This window comes from Ascaphus truei, unplaced genomic scaffold, assembly GCF_040206685.1.
Source record: "Ascaphus truei isolate aAscTru1 unplaced genomic scaffold, aAscTru1.hap1 HAP1_SCAFFOLD_2142, whole genome shotgun sequence".
Classification (NCBI taxonomy): Eukaryota; Metazoa; Chordata; class Amphibia; order Anura; family Ascaphidae; genus Ascaphus; species Ascaphus truei.
In genome coordinates this window covers 18,560-40,000 of record NW_027455056.1, presented here as the reverse complement: position 1 = coordinate 40,000, position 21,441 = coordinate 18,560, and the positions used below count along the sequence as shown (strand labels likewise).

At 56.7% G+C, this 21,441-nt stretch overlaps 1 protein-coding gene across 1 annotated transcript in view; it reads left to right on the top strand.

Moving 5' to 3' along the window:
- The window catches only part of YIPF3 (Yip1 domain family member 3), a gene marked incomplete at its 5' end in the record, with an annotated part of 23,342 nt that extends 4,247 nt beyond the window's left edge, over positions 1–19,095 (top strand). The window contains 6 exon segments of the mRNA XM_075582301.1: positions 295–364; positions 367–386; positions 478–609; positions 12,782–12,895; positions 14,366–14,489; positions 18,014–19,095. Of these exon segments, the coding sequence (XP_075438416.1) occupies positions 295–364; positions 367–386; positions 478–609; positions 12,782–12,895; positions 14,366–14,489; positions 18,014–18,141 (588 nt within the window).
- Positions 19,096–21,441: the final 2,346 nt, after the last annotated feature.

The window sequence follows — 21,441 nt, the reverse complement described above, 5'->3', positions numbered from 1 at the left end:
TCCTCTCTCCCTCCCCCCTCTCCTCTCTCCCTCCCCCCTCTCCTCCTCCTCTCTCTCTCCCCCTTCTCCTATCTCCCCCTCCCCCCTCTCCTCCTCCTCTCTTCCCCCCTCCCCGCCGCCTCTCTCTCTTCCCCTCGCCTCCTTCCCACTCTCCTATCTCTCTCTCCCATCTCCTCTCTCTCTCTCCCACTCCTCCTCTCTCTCTCCCCCTCTTCCCCTCTCCTCCTCTCTCTCTCCCCCTCTCCTTCTCTCCCCCCCCCCCCGCCTCTCTCCCCCTCCCCCTCTCGCGTGCAGAAGATCGCAGGGGAGCTGTACGGACCCCTCATGTTGGTTTTCAGCATGGTCGCCATCCTCCTGCACGGCATGAGTCCTCGGAGACCGTCATTGTAAGGACCGACCTCGGGGAGATGGGGGGGGCACTGCATTGGGGTGTGTTATAGGCAGTGCTGTGTCTGACGGTCTCTTCTCTCCTGGCAGAGAGAGGGCACTCTCATGGGCACGGCAATCGGGACGTGTTTTGGTTACTGGTTCGGAGTCTCTTCTTTCATTTACTTTGTGGCGTATCTCTGCAACGCTCAGATCACCATGTTACAGACCCTGTCCCTGCTGGTGAGTGCGCGCCATTACACCTGTAATAACACACACACACACACACACACACAGATCACTATGTTACAGACCCTGTCCCTGCTGGTGAGTGCGCGCCATTACACCTGTAATAACACACACACACACAGATCACCATGTTACAGACCCTGTCCCTGCTGGTGAGTGCGCGCCATTACACCTGTAATAACACACACACACACACACACACAGAGATCACTATGTTACAGACCCTGTCCCTGCTGGTGACTGCGCGCCATTACACCTGTAATAACACACACACACACAGATCACCATGTTACAGACCCTGTCCCTGCTGGTGAGTGCGCGCCATTACACCTGTAATAACACACACACACACAGATCACCATGTTACAGACACTGTCCCTGCTGGTGAGTGCGCGCCATTACACCTGTAATAACACACACACACACAGAGATCACCATGTTACAGACCCTGTCCCTGCTGGTGAGTGCGCGCCATTACACCTGTAATAACACACACACACACACACACAGAGAGATCACCATGTTACAGACCCTGTCCCTGCTGGTGAGTGCGCGCCATTACACCTGTAATAACACACACACACACATAGATCACCATGTTACAGACACTGTCCCTGTGGTGAGTACGTGCCATTACACCTGTAATAACACACACACACACAGAGATCACCATGTTACAGACCCTGTCCCTGCTGGTGAGTGCGAGCCATTACACCTGTAATAACACACACACACACACACACACACACAGAGAGATCACCATATTACAGACACTGTCCTTCTGGTGAGTACACGCCATTACACCTGTAATAACACACACAGAGAGATCACCATGTTACAGACACTGTCCCTGCTGGTGAGTGCGCGCCATTACACCTGTAATAACACACACACACACACACACACAGAGGGATCACCATGTTACAGACACTGTCCCTGCTGGTGAGTGCGCGCCATTACACCTGTAATAACACACACACACACACACAGATCACCATGTTACAGACACTGTCCCTGCTGGTGAGTGCGCGCCATTACACCTGTAATAACACACACACACACACATATATCACCATGTTACAGACACTGTCCCTGCTGGTGAGTGCGCGCCATTACACCTGTAATAACACACACACACACACACACACAGAGAGATCACCATGTTACAGACACTGTCCCTGCTGGTGAATGCGCGCCATTACACCTGTAATAACACACACACACACACACACACACACAGAGATCACCATGTTACAGACCCTGTCCCTGCTGGTGAGTGCGCGCCATTACACCTGTAATAACACACACACACACACAGATCACCATGTTACAGACACTGTCCCTGCTGGTGAGTGCGCGCCATTACACCTGTAATAACACACACACACACAGATCACCATGTTACAGACACTGTCCCTGCTGGTGAGTACGTGCCATTACACCTGTAATAACACACACACACACACACAGAGATCACCATGTTACAGACACTGTCCTGCTGGTGAGTGCGCGCCATTACACCTGTAATAACACACACACACACACACACAGATCACCATGTTACAGACACTGTCCCTGCTGGTGAGTACGTGCCATTACACCTGTAATAACACACACAACACACACACACAGAGATCACCATGTTACAGACACTGTCCCTGCTGGTGAGTGCGCGCCATTACACCTGTAATAACACACACACACACACACAGATCACCATGTTACAGACACTGTCCCTGCTGGTGAGTGCGTGCCATTACACCTGTAATAACACACACACACCCACAGATCACCATGTTACAGACACTGTCCCTGCTGGTGAGTGCACGCCATTACACCTGTAATAACACACACACACAGAGATCACCATGTTACAGACACTGTCCCTCCTGGTGAGTACGTGCCATTACACTGTAAAAACACACACATACACACACACACACACACACAGATCACCATGTTACAGACACTGTCCCTGCTGGTGAGTGCGCGCCATTACACCTGTAATAACACACACACACACACACACACACACAGATCACCATGTTACAGACACTGTCCCTGCTGGTGAGTGTGCGCCATTACACCTGTAATAACACACACACACACACACACACACACACAGAGATCACCATGTTACAGACACTGTCCCTGCTGGTGAGTGCGTGCCATTACACCTGTAATAACACACACACACACACACACACAGATCACCATGTTACAGACACTGTCCCTGCTGGTGACGTGCGCGCCATTACACCTGTAATAACACACACACACACACATAGATCACCATGTTACAGACACTGTCCCTGTGGTGAGTACGTGCCATTACACCTGTAATAACACACACACACACAGAGATCACCATGTTACAGACACTGTCCCTGCTGGTGAGTACGTGCCATTACACCTGTAATAACACACACACAGATCACCATGTTACAGACACTGTCCCTGCTGGTGAGTACGTGCCATTACACCTGTAATAACACACACACAGATCACCATGTTACAGACACTGTCCCTGCTGGTGAGTACGTGCCATTACACCTGTAATAACACACACACAGATCACCATGTTACAGACACTGTCCCCTGCTGGTGAGTACGCGTTATTACACCTGTAATAACACACACACACACACAGAGATCACCATGTTACAAACAAGACTACAAGGATGCCAGCCAAGTATCGGTCCTGGACCAAGGACCGGATCGTTCTCCGGTGTGAGGAGTGCGGAATACCTACCAGAAACCGCAACAAGACGCAGCTGATTGCCGACTTGCTAGCGTATGAGGCGCAGGCTCAGCGGTTAGAGCTGAAGCACCGGCCAGCCCTGAGGCAGTTCCGGGCCCCTCTGGTCTTCAGGAATCACCATCCAACTCCGGTGAGGAGTCAGAGGAGGATTTGACGGAGCCGCCCGCAGTGCAGGTGGGCATACCAGCATACATCCGGCGTGCGCTGGATGACCTAGGCAGCGAGGCCACCGCTGCTGAGCGAGTCGTCCTGCTCCAGCTCCTGACGGCTCATGCACCCACCCCGATCATCAGTGGGAAGTAGGAGGTCCCGTGCCAGTCCGGCGCCCCGAATCAAGTATGGCAGCTTTGCCGCGTTTTGCGAGACACGGATGACATTGATGGATATTTGCGGTCCTTTGAGAACTATTGTGACATGCACAACCTACCTGAGGAGGACTAGGTCAAATACCTGGCCCCTCAGCTGCGTGGCAAAGCAGCTGTGGCCCACCGTGAGATGGACCGGGAGGATGCAAAGGGACTACCCAGTTGTGAAGGAGGTTCTACTGGCGCGGTATGCTATTACCCCAGAGACCTACCGGACCCAGTTCAGAGCCCTGAACAAGGTGTCCCAAGACACGCACCTCGAGTTCATGTCCCGGCTAGAGCACAATTCTAAAGATGGATTGCCGGGTGTGAGGTAACAACCTTTAAGGCACTCCATGACCTGATGGTCAAAGAACAGTTCATGCTAAAATGCTTGCCTGAGATACGAGATTGGGTCACCGGCCGCAAACCGGCCAGCGCGAGGCAAGCGGCGGCCCTAGCCGATGACTTTGTAGCCACACGTCCTTATCTCCGGAGGCGGTCCACGGTACCCCTTAAACCGACAGTACCATTATAGCCTCAACAGCCTGAGCCGCCCAAACAGCACGAGCTCCTGGCTGCCAGCCACAGCGCCTAACAGCACCCGGCCCGGCTCCTACCGAGTTCGTCCATGAACGGCGATGCTTCAGGTGCAACCAGACGGGGCACATGAAACGCGACTGTCCAAGCTTCTCCTGCCCCAGGGTGCAGGGGCTGGGCAACGTACCCAAGCAGCCCGGGCCGTCGCCTGATAGGCAGCCCAGATTATCCAGCACCATCCCCTACGTTCCCGGTGCCAGTCGCAGCGACCCAAGCGACCAACCCCTTTGTTCCAGTCGAACCCGCTTTCCAGGTTGCCACGGTCGGTCTTGGTCCCACAGATGTCAGGATCAAGCACCTTCGACCGGTGACCATTGGGGACCGGATGACCGCCGGTATGCTGGATTCCGGTTCTGCTGTTACACTCTGGTTCGGCCAGAAATGGTTGGACCAGAGCATTTTCTACTTGGGGAGGGGATGAGGGTGACTCTGGCGGATGGGGGCAGCAAATCCTCCAAGTGGCCCGTGTGTTCTTGGACTGGGGTGCGGGCCAAGGCATCCGCGATGTCTGCATTCTGCCCGGCTTAGATGCTCCTGTACTGTTGGGCAATGACTTGGGTCGACTCCGATGCAGCTATGAGGAGGATGATGCCGTAGCTGTACTGTAGCTGCGGTGACTCGGAGCCAGAGTCGCCGTGGTCCCGTCCTGGACTCAGCTGCGGTTCAGGGTCCCAATCCTGAAACTATCACTTCCGAGGCCTTGGAACCCCCAGTCGTGGACGTTCCGGAGAAGGTTGACCGGGTAAGTCGAGCGGAGCCTGCCCTGACTGAGACTGATATCCCAGACTGTGTGACTAGGACCAGTGGGCCGGAGCAGAGCCAGACGTTCCGGGAAGCTGTACGGACGGACCCGAGCTTTGAGGGCATGAGGCAGCGTGCTGCTGACCCGTCCTGCGAGTCCGGATCCTAGAGGATCCTGTGGCGTCAGGGACTCTTATACCGGCAAAAAAGCCCCGGCAGCTCCGGACAGACCATGGACAGCCAAATGTCAATTGGTTGTACCTACCAAGTACCGCAAACAGTTGTTGCACTTAGCCCATGCGATCCTGCTGGCCGGGCATCGGGGGGTTGCCCGCACGAGAGCCAGGCTGACCCAGAGTTTCTACTGGCTGGGGTATCACGGGAGGCATCGGCGTTCTGCCGCACATGTGATACCTGCCAGTGAGTGTGGAGGCAAGGCGATCTTGCGAAGGCCCCCCTGAGGCCGCTACCGGTGATAGTGGAATCCATTGTGGATTGGCCGGTTCCCAGAACTAAGAAGCAGGTGCTAGCCTTTTTGGGGACCGCTGGGTATTACCGCAAATTTGTACCCCATTACAGTGCCCTGGCCAAACCCTTGACTGACCTGACTAAAAAGAGGCTCCCTCGCACGGTAACCTGGTCACCGGAGTGTGAGTGCCCTCTCAAGGCTGCCCTGGCAAGCGCTCCGATCCTGGCAGCTCCCGACTATGGTAAGCGGTTCCTGATTCAAACTGATGCCTCTAACTCTGGCATTGGTGCCGTGTTGGGTCAGGTGGGGGCCGTGGGGTTGAACACCCAATCGTGTCCCTGAGCCGCAAGTTATTAGATCGGGAGGCTGCTTATGCTACGGTTGAGAAAGAGTGCCTGGCTATAGTATGGGCCCTCTGGAAGCTTCAACCATATGTGTATGGCTGCCCGTTTACGGTCATTACTGACCACAACCCCCCCTGAGCTGGTTACGGCGGGTGTCAGGGGATAACGCCAAGCTGCTGCGGCGGAGTCTGACCCTCCAAGAATATTACTTTACCGTTCAGCACAAAAAAGGGAGCGAGCACGGCAATGCCGATGGACTTTCCCGGCAGGACGATCCCGGGCCGGCTTAGCTCGGACCTTCAGGCGTCACGCTTGGGGATGAACCCGTTGGGGTCGCTACCCCAGAGCTCTCCGCTTAAGGGGGGAGGTGTGACGGTAGGGGGAAATATGGCTGCTGTTTATAAAGCTTAAGTCTGCCATTACCCTACCTGTCACAATACAATACCAATGTATTACTATGTTATGTATACATGTGTATGTCTTTGATTGGTTCCAGCACCTCAGGAATCAGGGGTTAATAGGTTTGCATAGAAATGTTGCAAATGTTATATTGCAGTTCTACCCACCAATCAGGGCCGGGCATGTAGGCAGCACCTTCCTACCCACCAATCAGGGCCGGCATGTAGGCAGCACCTTCCTACCCACCAATCAGGGCCGGGCATGTAGGCAGCACCTTCCTACCCACCAATCAGGGCCGGGCATGTAGGCAGCACCTTCCTACCCACCAATCAGGGCATGTAGGCAGCACCTTCCTACCCACCAATCAGGGCCTGGGCATGTAGGCAGCACCTTCCTACCCACCAATCAGGGCCTGGACGTGTAGGCAGCACCTTCCTTACCCACCAATCAGGGCCTGGCATGTAGGCAGCACCTTCCTACCCACCAATCAGGGCCTGGACGTGTAGGCAGCACCTTCCTACCCACCAATCGGGGCCTGGGCATGTAGGCAGCTCCTTCTTACCCACCAATCAGGGCCGGCATGTAGGCAGTGCCTTCCTACCCACCAATCAGGGCCGGGCATGTAGGCAGCACCTTCCTACCCACCAATCAGGGCCTGGGCATGTAGCCAGCACCTTCCTACCCACCAATCAGGGCCTGGGTATGTAAGTAGCACCTTCCTACCCACCAATCAGGGCTTGGGCATGTAGGTAGCACCTTCCTACCACCAATCAGGGCCTGGGCATGTAGCCAGCACCTTCCTACCCGCCAATCAGGGGCCTGGGCATGTAGGCAGCTCCTTCCTACCCACCAATCAGGGCCTGGGCAGGTAGGCAGCACCTTCCTACCCACCAATCAGGGCTGGGCATGTAGCCAGCACCTTCCTACCCACCAATCAGGGCCTGGGCATGTAGGCAGCTCCTTCCTACCCACCAATCAGGGCCTGGGCAGGTAGGCAGCACCTTCCTACCCACCAATCAGGGCTGGGCATGTAGGCAGCACCTTCCTATCCACCAATCAGGGCCTGGGCAGGTAGGCAGCACCTTCCTACCCACCAATCAGGGCCTGGGCATGTAGGCAGCACCTTCCTACCCACCAATCAGGGCCTGGACGTGTAGGCAGCACCTTCCTACCCACCAATCAGGGCCTGGGCATGTAGGCAGCACCTTCCTACCCACCAATCAGGGCCTGGACGTGTAGGCAGCATCTTCCTACCCACCAATCGGGGCCTGGGCGTGTAGGCAGCACATTCCTACCCACCAATCGGGGCCTGGGCATATAGCAGCGCCTTCCTACCCACCAATCAGGGCTGGGCATGTAGCCAGCACCTTCCTACCCACCAATCAGGGCCTGGGCATGTAGGCAGCTCCTTCCTACCCACCAATCAGGGCCTGGGCAGGTAGGCAGCACCTTCTACCCACCAATCAGGGCTGGGCATGTAGGCAGCACCTTCCTATCCACCAATCAGGGCCTGGGCAGGTAGGCAGCACCTTCCTACCCACCAATCAGGGCCTGGGCATGTAGGCAGCACCTTCCTACCCACCAATCAGGGCCTGGACGTGTAGGCAGCACCTTCCTACCCACCAATCAGGGCCTGGGCATGTAGGCAGCACCTTCCTACCCACCAATCAGGGCCTGGACGTGTAGGCAGCATCTTCCTACCCACCAATCGGGGCCTGGGCGTGTAGGCAGCACATTCCTACCCACCATCGGGGCCTGGGCATATAGGCAGCGCCTTCCTACCCACCAATCAGGGCCTGGCATGTAGGCAGCGCCTTCCTACCCACCAATCAGGGGCCAGGGGCATGTAGGCAGCACCTTTCTACCCACCAATCAGGGCCTGGGCCTGTAGGCAGCACCTTCCTACCCACCAATCAGGGCCTGGCATGTAGGCAGCACCTTCCTACCCACCAATCAGGGCCTGGGCATGTAGGCAGCTCCTTCCTACCCACCAATCAGAGCCGGGCATGTAGCAGCACCTTCCTACCCATCAATCAGGGCCTGGGCCTGTAGGCAGCACCTTCCTACCCACCAATCAGGGCCTGGGCATGTAGGCAGCTCCTTCCTACCCACCAATCAGAGGCGGGCATGTAGGCAGCACCTTCCTACCCACCAATCAGGGCCTGGGCATGTAGGCAGCTCCTTCCTACCCACCAATCAGGGCTGGGCATGTTGCAGCACCTTCCTACCCACCAATCAGGGCCTGGGCATGTAGCAGCACCTTCCTACCCACTAATCAGGGCCGGGCATGTAGGCAGCTCCTTCCTACCCACCAATCAGGGCTTGGGCATGTAGGTAGCACCTTCCTACCCACCAATCAGGGCTGGGCATGTAGGCAGCTCCTTCCTACCCCACCAATCAGGGTCTGGGCAGGTAGGCAGCTCCTTCCTACCCACCAATCAGGGCTTGGGCATGTAGGCAGCACCTTCCTACCCACCAATCTGGGCATGTAGGCAGCACATTCCTACCCACCAATCAGGGCCGAGCATGTAGGCAGCACCTTCTACCCACCAATCAGGGCCGAGCATGTAGGCAGCTCCCTTCCTACCCACCAATCAGGGCCTGGGCATGTAGGCAGCTCCTTCCTACCCACCAATCAGGGCCTGGGCATGTAGGCAGCACCTTCCTACCCACCAATCAGGACCGAGCATGTAGGCAGCACCTTCCTACCCACCAATCAGGGCCGAGCATGTAGGCAGCTCCTTCCTACCCACCAATCAGGGCCTGGGCATGTAGGCAGCACCTTCCTACCCACCAATCAGGGCTGGGCATGTAGGCAGCGCCTTCCTACCCACCAATCAGGGCCGGGCATGTAGGCAGCTCCTTCCTACTCACCAATCAGGGCCTGGGCATGTAGGCAGCACCTTCCTACCCACCAATCAGGGCGGGGCATGTAGGCAGCGCCTTCCTACGCCCACCAATCAGGGCCTGGGCATGTAGGCAGCACCTTCCTACCCACCAATCAGGGCCTGGGCATGTAGGCAGCACCTTCCTACCCACCAATCAGGGCCTGGCATGTAGGCAACACCTTCCTACCCACCAATAAGGGCCTGGGCATGTAGGCAGCTCCTTCCTACCCACCAATCAGGGCCTGGGCAGGTAGGCAGCTCCTTCCTACCCACCAATCAGGGCCTGGGCATGTAGTCAGCACGTTCCTACCCACCAATCAGGGCTGGGCATGTAGGCAGCACCTTTCTACCCACCAATCAGGGCCTGGGCATGTAGGCAGCTCCTTCCTACCCACCAATCAGGGCCTGGGCATGTAGGTAGCTCCTTCCTACCCACCAATCAGGGCCTGGGCATATAGGCAGCTCCTTCCTACCCACCTATCAGGGCCTGGGCAGGTAGGCAGCTCCTTCCTACCCACCAATCAGGGCCTGGGCATGTAGTCAGCACCTTCCTACCCACCAATCAGGGCTGGGCATGTAGTCAGCACCTTCCTACCCACCAATCAGGGCCTGGGCATGTAGTCAGCACCTTCCTACCCACCAATCAGGGCCTGGGCATATAGCAGCACCTTCCTACCCACCAATCAGGGCCTGGCAGGTAGTCAGCACCTTCCTACCCACCAATCAGGGCTGGGCATGTAGTCAGCACCTTCCTACCCACCAATCAGGCCGGGCATGTAGTCAGCACCTTCCTACCCACCAATCAGGGCCTGGGCATGTAGGCAGCACCTTCCTACCCACCAATCAGGCCTGGGCATGTAGCAGCACCTTCCTACCCACCAATCAGGGCCGGGCATGTAGTCAGCACCTTCCTACCCACCAATCAGGGCCGGGCATGTAGTCAGCACCTTCCTACCCACCAATCAGGGCCTGGGCTGTAGTCAGCACCTTCCTACCCACCTATCAGGGCCGGGCATGTAGGCAGCTCCTTCCTACCCACCAATCAGGGCTGGGCATGTAGTCAGCTCCTTCCTACCCACCAATCAGGGCCTGGGCCTGTAGTCAGCTCCTTCCTACCCACCAATCAGGGCTGGGCATGTAGTCAGCTCCTTCCTACCCACCAATCAGGGCCTGGGCCTGTAGTCAGCTCCTTCCTACCCACCAATCAGGGCCTGGGCAGGTAGGCAGCTCCTTCCTACCCACCAATCAGGGCCTGGGCCTGTAGTCAGCTCCTTCCTACCCACCAATCAGGGCCTGGGCAGGTAGGCAGCTCCTTCCTACCCACCAATCAGGGCCTGGGCCTGTAGTCAGCTCCTTCCTACCCACCAATCAGGGCCTGGGCAGGATTTTTTTCCATACAGAGGATTTAAACTAAACAGTATCATAGGAGGTAGGGTTATGTTTTTTCTTCTTTTATATAATCATTTATTTCAATTTTTATTTTCATTTTTCTTTCTTTTTTTGCTTTCTTTCCTGTTGTGTGTTAGAAGTTTAGCGTATGTTTTAATAGAGCTGAGTGTTATGGGGAACATATTAGGGCCCCCCTTAGCCCGCATTGCACGTGTGGGCGGGCCTCCACTGACGGGTGTGCGTTCCGTCTGGCTCCCGACGTGTGACACACTCGCGTCACTTTTTTTCTACCCGGCGGGGCTGGGGGTGGGCTCCCGAGACCAGCACCGACTGACAGGTCTGTTTCCCTCAGTACTGCTTAGCAGGGGGGGGAGGAGACCGGGGGCGGGCTGGCCGGGGGCGGGCTGGCCGTCGGCGGGCTGGCCGGGGGCGGGCCCGTTCACCCTCTGCTCTGCAAGGAGGATGCGGGTTGGTTAGTATGCCGGGAGCGGGAGGGCGGTGCAGATGCGCGTCGGGACGCGTGATGTCATCGCGCATGGGTGCACATGCGCATCAATGCGGCTGACGTCACTGCGTTTAGGTGCGTGTCCAGTAGAGTGTAATAATTTTTTGGCGCGAACAGGGATAGCCTATAGAGTATTTAAAGGCTGGCATAGGGTGAACATATCACTCCTTGATATAGTACCTGTAGGTACGAAACGCGTAGGAGGGTACTCACCTCCGGTTTTTAATATGGACCAATAAAGATTACATTTTATTAGTATCCTTGCCTGGGACCCACTCTATTTGTGGCTGTGCGTTGGAGTGTTTTTTCCTTTGGATAAGTAACAGTAGTACTGCTCTCTCTCAGGATAAGTAACAGTGGTACTGCTCTCTCTCTCTCAGGGATAAGTAACTAGTACTGCTCTGTCTCTCAGGGATAAGTAACAGTAGTACTGCTCTCTCTCTCAGGGATACGTAGCAGTAGTAACTGCTCTCTCTCTCTCAGGGATAAGTAACAGTACTACTTCTCTCTCCCCCCTCTCAGGGTAAGTAACATTAGTACTGCTCTCTCTCTTAGGGATAAGTAACAGTAGTACTGCTCTCTCCCCCCTCTCAGGGGTAAGTAACTGTAGTACTGCTCTCTCCCCCTCTCAGGGGTAAGTAACAGTAGTACTGCTCTCTCTCAGGGATAAGTAACCGTAGTACTGCTCTCTCTCAGGGATAAGTAACATTAGTACTGCTCTATCCCCCCTCTCAGGGATAAGTAACAGTAGTACTACTCTCTCCCCCTCTCAGGGATAAGTAACATTAGTACTGCTCTCTCCCCCCCTCTCAGGGATAAGTAACAGTAGTACTGCTCTCTCCCCCTCTCAGGGATAAGTAACATTAGTACTGCTCTCTCCCCCCTCTCAGGGATAAGTAACAGTAGTACTGCTCTCTCCCCCCCTCAGGGATAAGTAACAGTAGTACTGCTCTCTCCCCCTCTCGGGGATAAGTAACAGTAGTACTGCTCTCTCCCCCCTCTCAGGGATAAGTAACATTAGTACTGCTCTCTCCCCCCTCTCAGGATAAGTAACAGTAGTACTGCTCTCTCCCCCCTCTCAGGGATAAGTAACAGTAGTACTGCTCTCTCTCAGGGATAAGTAACAGTAGTACTGCTCTCTCTCAGGGATAAGTAACAGTAGTACTGCTCTCTCTCTCTCAGGGATAAGTAACAGTAGTACTGCTCTCTCTCTCTCAGGGATAAGTAACAGTAGTACTGCTCTCTCTCAGGGATAAGTAACAGTAGTACTGCTCTCTCTCTCTCAGGGATAAGTAACAGTAGTACTGCTCTCTCTCAGGGATAAGTAACATTAGTACTGCTCTCTCTCTCAGGGATAAGTAACAGTAGTACTGCTCTCTCAGGGATAAGTAACATTAGTACTGCTCTCTCTCTCTCAGGGATAAGTAACAGTAGTACTGCTCTCTCTCAGGGATAAGTAACATTAGTACTGCTCTCTCTCTCAGGGATAAGTAACAGTAGTACTGCTCTCTCTCTCTCAGGGATAAGTAACAGTAGTACTGCTCTCTCTCAGGGATAAGTAACATTAGTACTGCTCTCTCTCTCAGGGATAAGTAACAGTAGTACTGCTCCCTCTCTCAGGGGTAAGTAACTGTAGTACTGCTCCCTCTCTCAGGGAGAAGTAACAGTAGTACTGCTCACTCTCTCAGGGGTTAGTAACATTAGTACTCCTCTCTCCCCCTCTCAGGGGTACGGGCTGTTTGGACACTGCATCGTCCTGTTCATCACGTATAACATCCACTTCCACTCGCTCTTCTACATCTTCTGGCTGTGTATCGGCGGCATGTCCACGCTGCGCATGGTGAGCCCCCCCTCAGTATTCAGGGTGACCGTGTATGGGACGTAGTGACAGGTGGCAGTGACACTGTGTGTGACATTACACTGTGACAGGTGGCGGTGTCACTGCGTGTGACAGGTGGCGGTGTCACTAAGTGTGACAATACACTGTGACAGGTGGCGGTGACACCGCGTGTGACATTACACTGTGTGACAGGTGGCGGTGACACTGAGTGTGACAGGTGGCAGAGACACTGCGTGTGACAGGTGGCGGTGTCACTGCGTGTGACATTACACTGTGTGACAGGTGGCGGTGACACTGCGTGTGACATTACACTGTGTGACAGGTGGCGGTGACACTGCGTGTGACATTACACTGTGTGGCAGGTTTAGATGACACTGTGTGTGACATTACACTGTGTGACAGGTTTAGGTGACACTGCGTGTGATATTACACTGTGTGACAGGTTTAGATGACACTGTGTGTGACATTACACTGTGTGACAGGTTTAGGTGACACTGCGTGTGATATTACACTGTGTGACAGGTTTAGGTGACACTGCGTGTGACATTACACTGTGACAGGTGGCAGTGACACTGTGTGTGACATTACATTGCAGGTGGCGGTGACACTGCGTGTGACAGGTGGGGGTGACACTGTGACAGATGGCGGTGACACTGCGTGTGACAGGTGGGGGTGACACTGTGTGACAGATGGCGGTGACACTGCGTGTGACAGGTGGGGGTGACACTGCGTGACAGGTGGCGGTGACACTGCGTGACAGTTGGCGGTGACACTGCGTGGGACAGGTGGCGGTGACACTGCGTGTGACAGGTGGCGGTGACACTGCGTGTGACAGGTGGGGGTGACACTGCGTGTGACAGGTGGGGGTGACACTGCGTGTGACAGGTGGGGGTGACACTGCGTGTGACAGGTGGGGGTGACACTGCGTGTGACAGGTGGGGGTGACACTGCGTGTGACAGGTGGGGGTGACACTGCGTGTGACAGGTGGCGGTGACACTGCGTGTGACAGGTGGCGGTGACACTGCGTGTGACAGGTGGCGGTGACACTGCGTGTGACATTACAGTGCAGGTGGCGGTGACACTGCGTGTGACATGTGGGGGTGACACTGCGTGTGATAGGTGGCGGTGACACTGCGTGTGACATTACACTGTGTGACAGGTGGCAGTGACACTGTGTGTGAGATTACATTGCAGGTGGCGGTGACACTGTGTGACAGATGGCGGTGACACTGCGTGTGACAGGTGGCGGTGACACTGTGTGACAGGTGGCGGTGACACTGCGTGTGACAGGTGGCGGTGACACTGTGTGACAGGTGGAGGTGACACTGCGTGTGACAGGTGGCGGTGACACTGTGTGACAGGTGGCGGTGACACTGCGTGTGACAGGTGGGGGTGACAATGCGTGACAGGTGGCGGTGACACTGCGTGTGACAGGTGGCGGTGACACTGCGTGTGACATTACATTGCAGGTGGCGGTGTTGCTGTCACGCACAGTAGGTCACACCCAGCGTCTCATCGTGTGCGGCACTGTGACCGCGCTGCACATGCTCTTCCTCATCTACCTGCACTTCGCGTATCACAAGGTGGTGGCAGGTAAAAGCAAGACCCCCATCTATCTGTGTGACACCCCCCCCTCCAATCTGTCTGTGTGACCCCCCCCCCCAATCTGTCTGTGTGACCCCCATCTATCTGTGTGACACCCCCCCCCTCCAATCTGTCTGTGTGACCCCCCCCCCAATCTGTCTGTGTGACCCCCCCCCAATCTGTCTGTGTAACCCCCCCATCTGTCTGTGTGACCCCCATCTGTCTGTGTGACCCCCCCTCCCCCAATCTGTCTGTGTGACCCCCCCAATCTGTCTGTGTGACCCCCCCCACCGATCTGTCTGTGCGACCCCCCCCACCGATCTGTCTGTGTGACCCCTCCCACCGATCTGTCTGTGTGACCCCACCGATCTGTCTGTGTGACCCCCCCAATCTGTCTGTGTGACCCCCCCACCGATCTTTCTCCTCTGGCTCCCGCCCCCGCTGTCTCTCCCTCTCCTCTGGCTCCCGCCCCCGCTGTCTCTCTCTCCTCTGGCTCCCGCCCCCGCTGTCTCTCTCCTCTGGCTCCCGCCCCCGCTGTCTCTCTCTCCTCTGGCTCCTGCCCCCGCTGTCTCTCTCTCCTCTGGCTCCTGCCCCCGCTGTCTCTCTCTCCTCTGGCTCCCGCCCCCGCTGTCTCTTCCTCTCCTCTGGCTCCCGCCCCCGCTGTCTCTTTCTCCTCTGGCTCCCGCCCCCGCTGTCTCCCTCTCCTCTGGCTCCCGCCCCCGCTGTCTCTCTCTCCTCTGGCTCCCGCCCCCGCTGTCTCTCTCTTTCTCCTCTGGCTCCCGCCCCCGCTGTCTCTCTCCTCTGGCTCCCGTCCCCGCTGTCTCTCTCTCTCTCCTCTGGCTCCCGCCCCCGCTGTCTCTCTCTCTCTCCTCTGGCTCCCGCCCCCGCTGTCTCTCTCCTCTGGCTCCCGCCCCCGCTGTCTCTCTCCTCTGGCTCCCGCCCCCGCTGTCTCTCTCCTCTGGCTCCCGCCCCCGCTGTCTCTCTCCTCTGGCTCCCACCCCTGCTGTCTCTCTCCTCTGGCTCCCGCCCCCCGCTGTCTCTCTCCTCTGGCTCCCGCCCCCGCTGTCTCTCTCCTCTGGCTCCCGCCCCCGCTGTCTCTCTCTCCTCTGGCTCCCGCCCCCGCTGTCTCTCTCTCCTCTGGCTCCCGCCCCTGCTGTCTCTCTCTCCTCTGGCTCCCGCCCCCGCTGTCTCTCTCTCCTCTGGCTCCCGCCCCCGCTGTCTCTCTCTCCTCTGGCTCCCGCCCCCGCTGTCTCTCTCCTCTGGCTCCCGCCCCCGCTGTCTCTCTCTCCTCTGGCTCCCGCCCCCGCTGTCTCTCTCTCCTCTGGCTCCCGCCCCCGCTGTCTCTCTCTCCTCTGGCTCCCGCCCCCCGCTGTCTCTCTCTCCTCTGGCTCCCGCCCCCGCTGTCTCTCTCTCCTCTGGCTCCCGCCCCCGCTGTCTCTCCTCTGGCTCCCGCCCCCGCTGTCTCTCTCTCCTCTGGCTCCCGCCCCCGCGGTCTCTCTCTCCTCTGGCTCCCGCCCCCGCTGTCTCTCTCTCCTCTGGCTCCCGCCCCCGCTGTCTCTCTCTCCTCTGGCTCCCGCCCCCGCTGTCTCTCTCTCCTCTGGCTCCCGCCCCTGCTGTCTCTCTCTCCTCTGGCTCCCGCCCCCGCTGTCTCTCTCTCCTCTGGCTCCCGCCCCCGCTGTCTCTCTCTCCTCTGGCTCCAGCCCCCGCTGTCTCTCTCTCCTCTGGCTCCCGCCCCCGCTGTCTCTCTCTCCTCTGGCTCCCGCCCCCGCTGTCTCTCTCTCCTCTGGCCCCCGCCCCCGCTGTCTCTCTCTCCTCTGGCTCCCGCCCCCGCTGTCTCTCTCCTCTGGCTCCCGTCCCCGCTGTCTCTCTCTCTCTCTCCTCTGGCTCACGCCCCCGCTGTCTCTCTCTCCTCTGGCTCCCGCCCCCGCTGTCTCTCTCCTCTGGCTCCCGCCCCCGCTGTCTCTCTCTCTCTCCTCTGGCTCCCGCCCCCGCTGTCTCTCTCCTCTGGCTCCCGCCCCCGCTGTCTCTCTCCTCTGGCTCCCGCCCCCGCTGTCTCTCTCTCCTCTGGCTCCCGCCCCCGCTGTCTCTCTCTCCTTTGGCTCCCGCCCCCGCTGTCTCCCTCTCCTCTGGCTCCCGCCCCCGCTGTCTCCCTCTCCTCTGGCTCCCGCCCCCGCTGTCTCCCTCTCCTCTGGCCCCGCCCCCGCTGTCTCTCTCTCCTCTGGCTCCCGCCCCCGCTGTCTCTCTCTCCTCTGGCTCCCGCCCCCGCTGTCTCTCTCTCCTCTGGCTCCCGCCCCCGCTGTCTCTCTCTCCTCTGGCTCCCGCCCCCGCTGTCTCTCTCTCCTCTGGCTCCCGCCCCCGCTGTCTCTCTCTCCTCTGGCTCCCGCCCCCGCTGTCTCTCTCTCCTTTGGCTCCCGCCCCCGCAGTCTCTCTCCTCTAGCTCCCGCCCCCGCAGTCTCTCTCTCTCCTCTGGCTCCCGCACCCACTGTATCTCTCTCCCCTCTGGCTCCCACCCCCCCGCTGTCTCTCTCTTCTGGCTCCCGCCCCCGCTGTCTCTCTCCTCTTGCTCCCGCCCCCCGCTGTCTCTCTCCTCTGGCTCCCGCCCCCGCTGTCTCTCTCTCTCCTCTGGCTCCCGCCCCCGCTGTCTCTCTCTCTCCTCTGGCTCCCGCCCCCGCTGTCGCTCTCTCTCCTCTGGCTCCCGCCCCCGCTGTCGCTCTCTCTCCTCTGGCTCCCGCCCCCGCTGTCGCTCTCTCTCCTCTGGCTCCCGCCCCCGCTGTCTCTCTCTCTCCTCTGGCTCCCGCCCCCGCTGTCTCTCTCTCATCTGGCTCCCGCCTCCGCTGTCTCTCTCTCTCATCTGGCTCCCGCCTCCGCTGTCTCTCTCTCTCCTCTGGCTCCCGCCTCCGCTGTCTCTCTCTCCTCTGGCTCCCGCCCCCGCTGTCTCTCTCTCTCTCTCCTCTGGCTCCTGCCCCCGCTTTCTCTCTCCTCTGGCTCCCACCTCCGCTGTCTCTCTCTCTCTCATCTGGCTCCCGCCCCCACTGTCTCTCTCTCTCATCTGGCTCCCGCCCCCGCTGTCTCTCTCTCCTCTGTGTCTCCCCTCTCTGCTACTGTCTCTTCCCTGACACTCCATCCTCCTCTGCTTCCTCTCCCCTTCTGTCTTTCTTTCCTCTGTCTGTCTGGCCCTCCTCTCTCTCCTTCTCTCCGCCCTTCTCTCTCTCTCGCGCGCCTCCTCTCTCTCTCACGCCTTCCCCCCTTCTCTCTCCCCTTCTCCCTCTCTCTCTCTCTGTCTCTCTCGCACCTTCCTCCCTCTCTCTCTCCCTCTCTCTCTCTCTCTCTCTCTCCTCTCTCTCTCTCCTTCTCTCCGCCCTTCTCTCTCGCGCCTCCTCTTTCTCTCTCCCCTTCTCTCCCCCCCTTCTCTCTCCTCTCACGCCTTCCTCCCTCTCTCTCCCTCTCTCTTTCTCCCTCTCTCTCTCCCTCTCTCTCTCCCTCTCTCCTTCTCTCTCTCTCTCCCCCCAGTGACTGTGGCCCTCTCTTCCCAGGTATCCTGGACACATTGGAGGGCCCGAATGTGCCCCCTCCCTTCCAGCGAGTCGCTCGTGATTTGTCCCTGGGCACCAACTCTGTCCTCAATGCCACCCTGCAGGTCCTGTCCATGCGGTCTCGCTGACCGGAGGTCACGCGTCGCATACGTGTACCGTCTGTTAACTCCTTCAACTCCCTGACAGCTCGAGGACTGACACGTGGATGGTAACCACACTCCTGCAGTGCACACCGGCGTGGGGGGCGGGGAGATTGTCATTACAGAACCTGCAGCTTCCCCCACATCTCACTGTATCATATCCTTGACTCCACACCCCGGGGCGAGACCTGCAGTGACCCCTGAACCCCTGCGCAGTGACCCCTGAACCCCCGCGCAGTGACCCCCGAACCCCCGCGCAGTGACCCCCGAACCCCCGCGCAGTGACCCCCGAACCCCCGCGCAGTGACCCCCGAACCCCCGCGCAGTGACCCCCGAACCCCCGCGCAGTGACCGAGGTCGTGTAATAATATACGTTACAATGTCGCCTCCTGGCTCTCTCCTGGTGACTTACCACGTCAGGGGCGGCCAACTCCAGGCGTTAGGGATATCCCTGCTTCAGCTCAGGGGGCTCAGTCAGCGGCTCAGTCGAAGACTGCACCACCTGTGCTGAAGCAGGGATATCCCTAACGCCTGACCTGCTGGTGGCCCTTGAGGCCCGGCGTTGGCCTGCGCTGGCTGCATGGACATTGTTTTCTCACAGCCCCGATCACTGCGGCGTTGGAAGCGTCACCGCGTACTTTCTCTCTTCAGATAGCGCCGGTCTGATCTGTCCTTACATGGCTTTGGCTGTACTATATATTAGTGGCGAGTATGACTATATATTTGCAGCCCTATACTGCTTCTATTTACAAGACATTGATCGCAAACCTTCTTGTTATTACAGTTACTGACCCACTGACCGTGACTGGGGGGGGGGGGAGAAAGAGCCGACTGGGGGGAGGGAGAGACCCACTGACCGTGACTGAGGGGAAGGGAGACCCTCCGACTGGGTGGGGGAGGAGACACCCGCTGACCGTGACTGCTGGGGGGGGGGGGGGTAGAGACCTGCAGATCGTTGCTACCACTCCCTACTGGGGAGACCTGCAGATCATTGCCACCACTCCCTACTAGGGAGACCTGCAGATCATTGCACCACCACTCCCTACTGGGGAGACCTGCAGATCATTGCACCACCACTCCCTACTGGGGAGACCTGCAGATCATTGCACCACCACTCCCTACTGGGGAGACCTGCAGATCATTGCACCACCACTCCCTACTGGGGAGACCTGCAGATCATTGCACCACCACTCCCTACTGGGGAGACCTGCAGATCATTGCACCACCACTCCCTACTGGGGAGACCTGCAGATCATTGCACCACCACTCCCTACTGGGGAGACCTGCAGATCATTGCACCACCACTCCCTACTGGGGAGACCTGCAGATCATTGCACCACCACTCCCTACTGGGGAGACCTGCAGATCATTGCACCACCACTCCCTACTGGGGAGACCTGCAGATCATTGCACCACTCCCTACTGGGGAGAGCTGCAGAGGATCACACCCTCCTATTATCGCTATGTAGACCTGCAGATTGCGGAGTCCACTCGGCATAATAGTCGTAGCAGTGAAGAGGCTCCTCCCCCCCATTCCTCGCCCCCCTCCTCCTGCTTCAGCGACGTGTCTGTTTATTCTCTGTAGTAAACTTAGAATGAGACCGGCTCTGTGTCTGTTTGGTGTTTGTGTAAAGCAAAAATCGGGGAGGTGGGAGTGAGGGGAGATGTGGGAGGGGAGTGGGGGGGGATACTCAAAACCCACGCCCGCAAGCGCCCCCACTCTTCACCTCCGCAAAGGTCTGTCAAATGGACAATATCTCTTCTACAGGATCAAGGATTAATACACAGCCGCAAGCTGCCCCACTCTTCACCCCCTCAAGGGTCCCTCAAATGAGCTGTATCTCTCCTCAATCCGTCCCAATATACCACCGCCTAGGACAGCATACAAGTGAGCACGTGACTTACATATGCGACCAGAGTTAATACACACAGCTACTCTAGCAACCCCCCTTTCTCCTGCGCAAGGAACCCGCGAGTTAGTAGTAACCCCCTACTCAATTGCAAATCATATCTATCCACTGCCACCACCTGAGGGTGTGCAAATAATATAAGAAGTAACATTAATATTTATCAGAGCCCCAGGTCCCTGTTTATTATAGAAAAACTATGCACTTTAACACCAAAATCAGTTGTAGCAAAATGTGTCCGAACACTTTAATACTCTCCCCAGAGCGTGCAATCGGTTCATTCAGAGCCCAAAGCATTACTTATTAAATGTTTTAATATATATATATATATATATATATATATATATATATATATAATACAGTGCTTAGGTTACAGAAAAAAGGTTACGAAAAACATACAGTTACAATAAAATGCAGAACAGTTTCTCAAAATAAAAGGATAAACAAAGACAGAAAACCCTATACATTACCAAACGCCCCAGATTTTCCCCCAGAGAGGTCACTGGTAAGAGACGATGAGATATCCTGTATCTGGTCCCAGATACATCCCTGTAGACATCTGATTATTATAATACTTGCTCAGACTTAAATACAATTATTTCCCATTGAACACACCCTAAACCCCGTCCGCCCGTCGTAAACCCGCTGTGAGATTGACAGTTTTACGACGGAGAAAAACACCTCCCTCCAAAGGACGTTTAAAACGTATTTTCCATATCTAAATGTACTCATAATGTCACTTCTGTAATAGTTACTCACACGTGAGACCCATCAATACATTCAGGCACTCACTGCGGACACAATGAGACTCAAGGTGAACATCTTAATCCTAATTTAAGAGAACTATTAATATCTCTCTCCTAGTACCTGCATGTGTGTGTAATCATCGTGTGCGCCTCTGTCCCACGGATACACACATGTAACTTTTAGCATGTTCAGCAGAGGACATCTCATGATATTCTCATATTTAATAAGGTTACTCTTGGTTTGATACGTTCAGTAGCCACGCCTCTGGCCACCCATACACCCCCTGCTGAGAAATGCTTTGAAGCTCGGGGGAAGGAGACCATGTTTACAGAAAGTTGTCACAGGGCGGCCATATGTTACACCCAGGTCTCCAGACCAGTGATTCCCAACCTTTTTTGTTTGGAGAAACCCTTTAAGTATTTTGTTAAATTTCGGGTAACCCCTATCTGGATGACACATGTTCGACAGGGGTAAATCACAAAATAGACGTGTAAAGCAGTGGGGGTAATAAATAATAATTAACTCATACTTTTGAATAAACAATATGTATATATTTTGTAATGATTTTGTTTTAAACATCACCCCTCCCCCTTGCATCTCACATCACCCCCCCGCCTGCATCTCACATCATCCC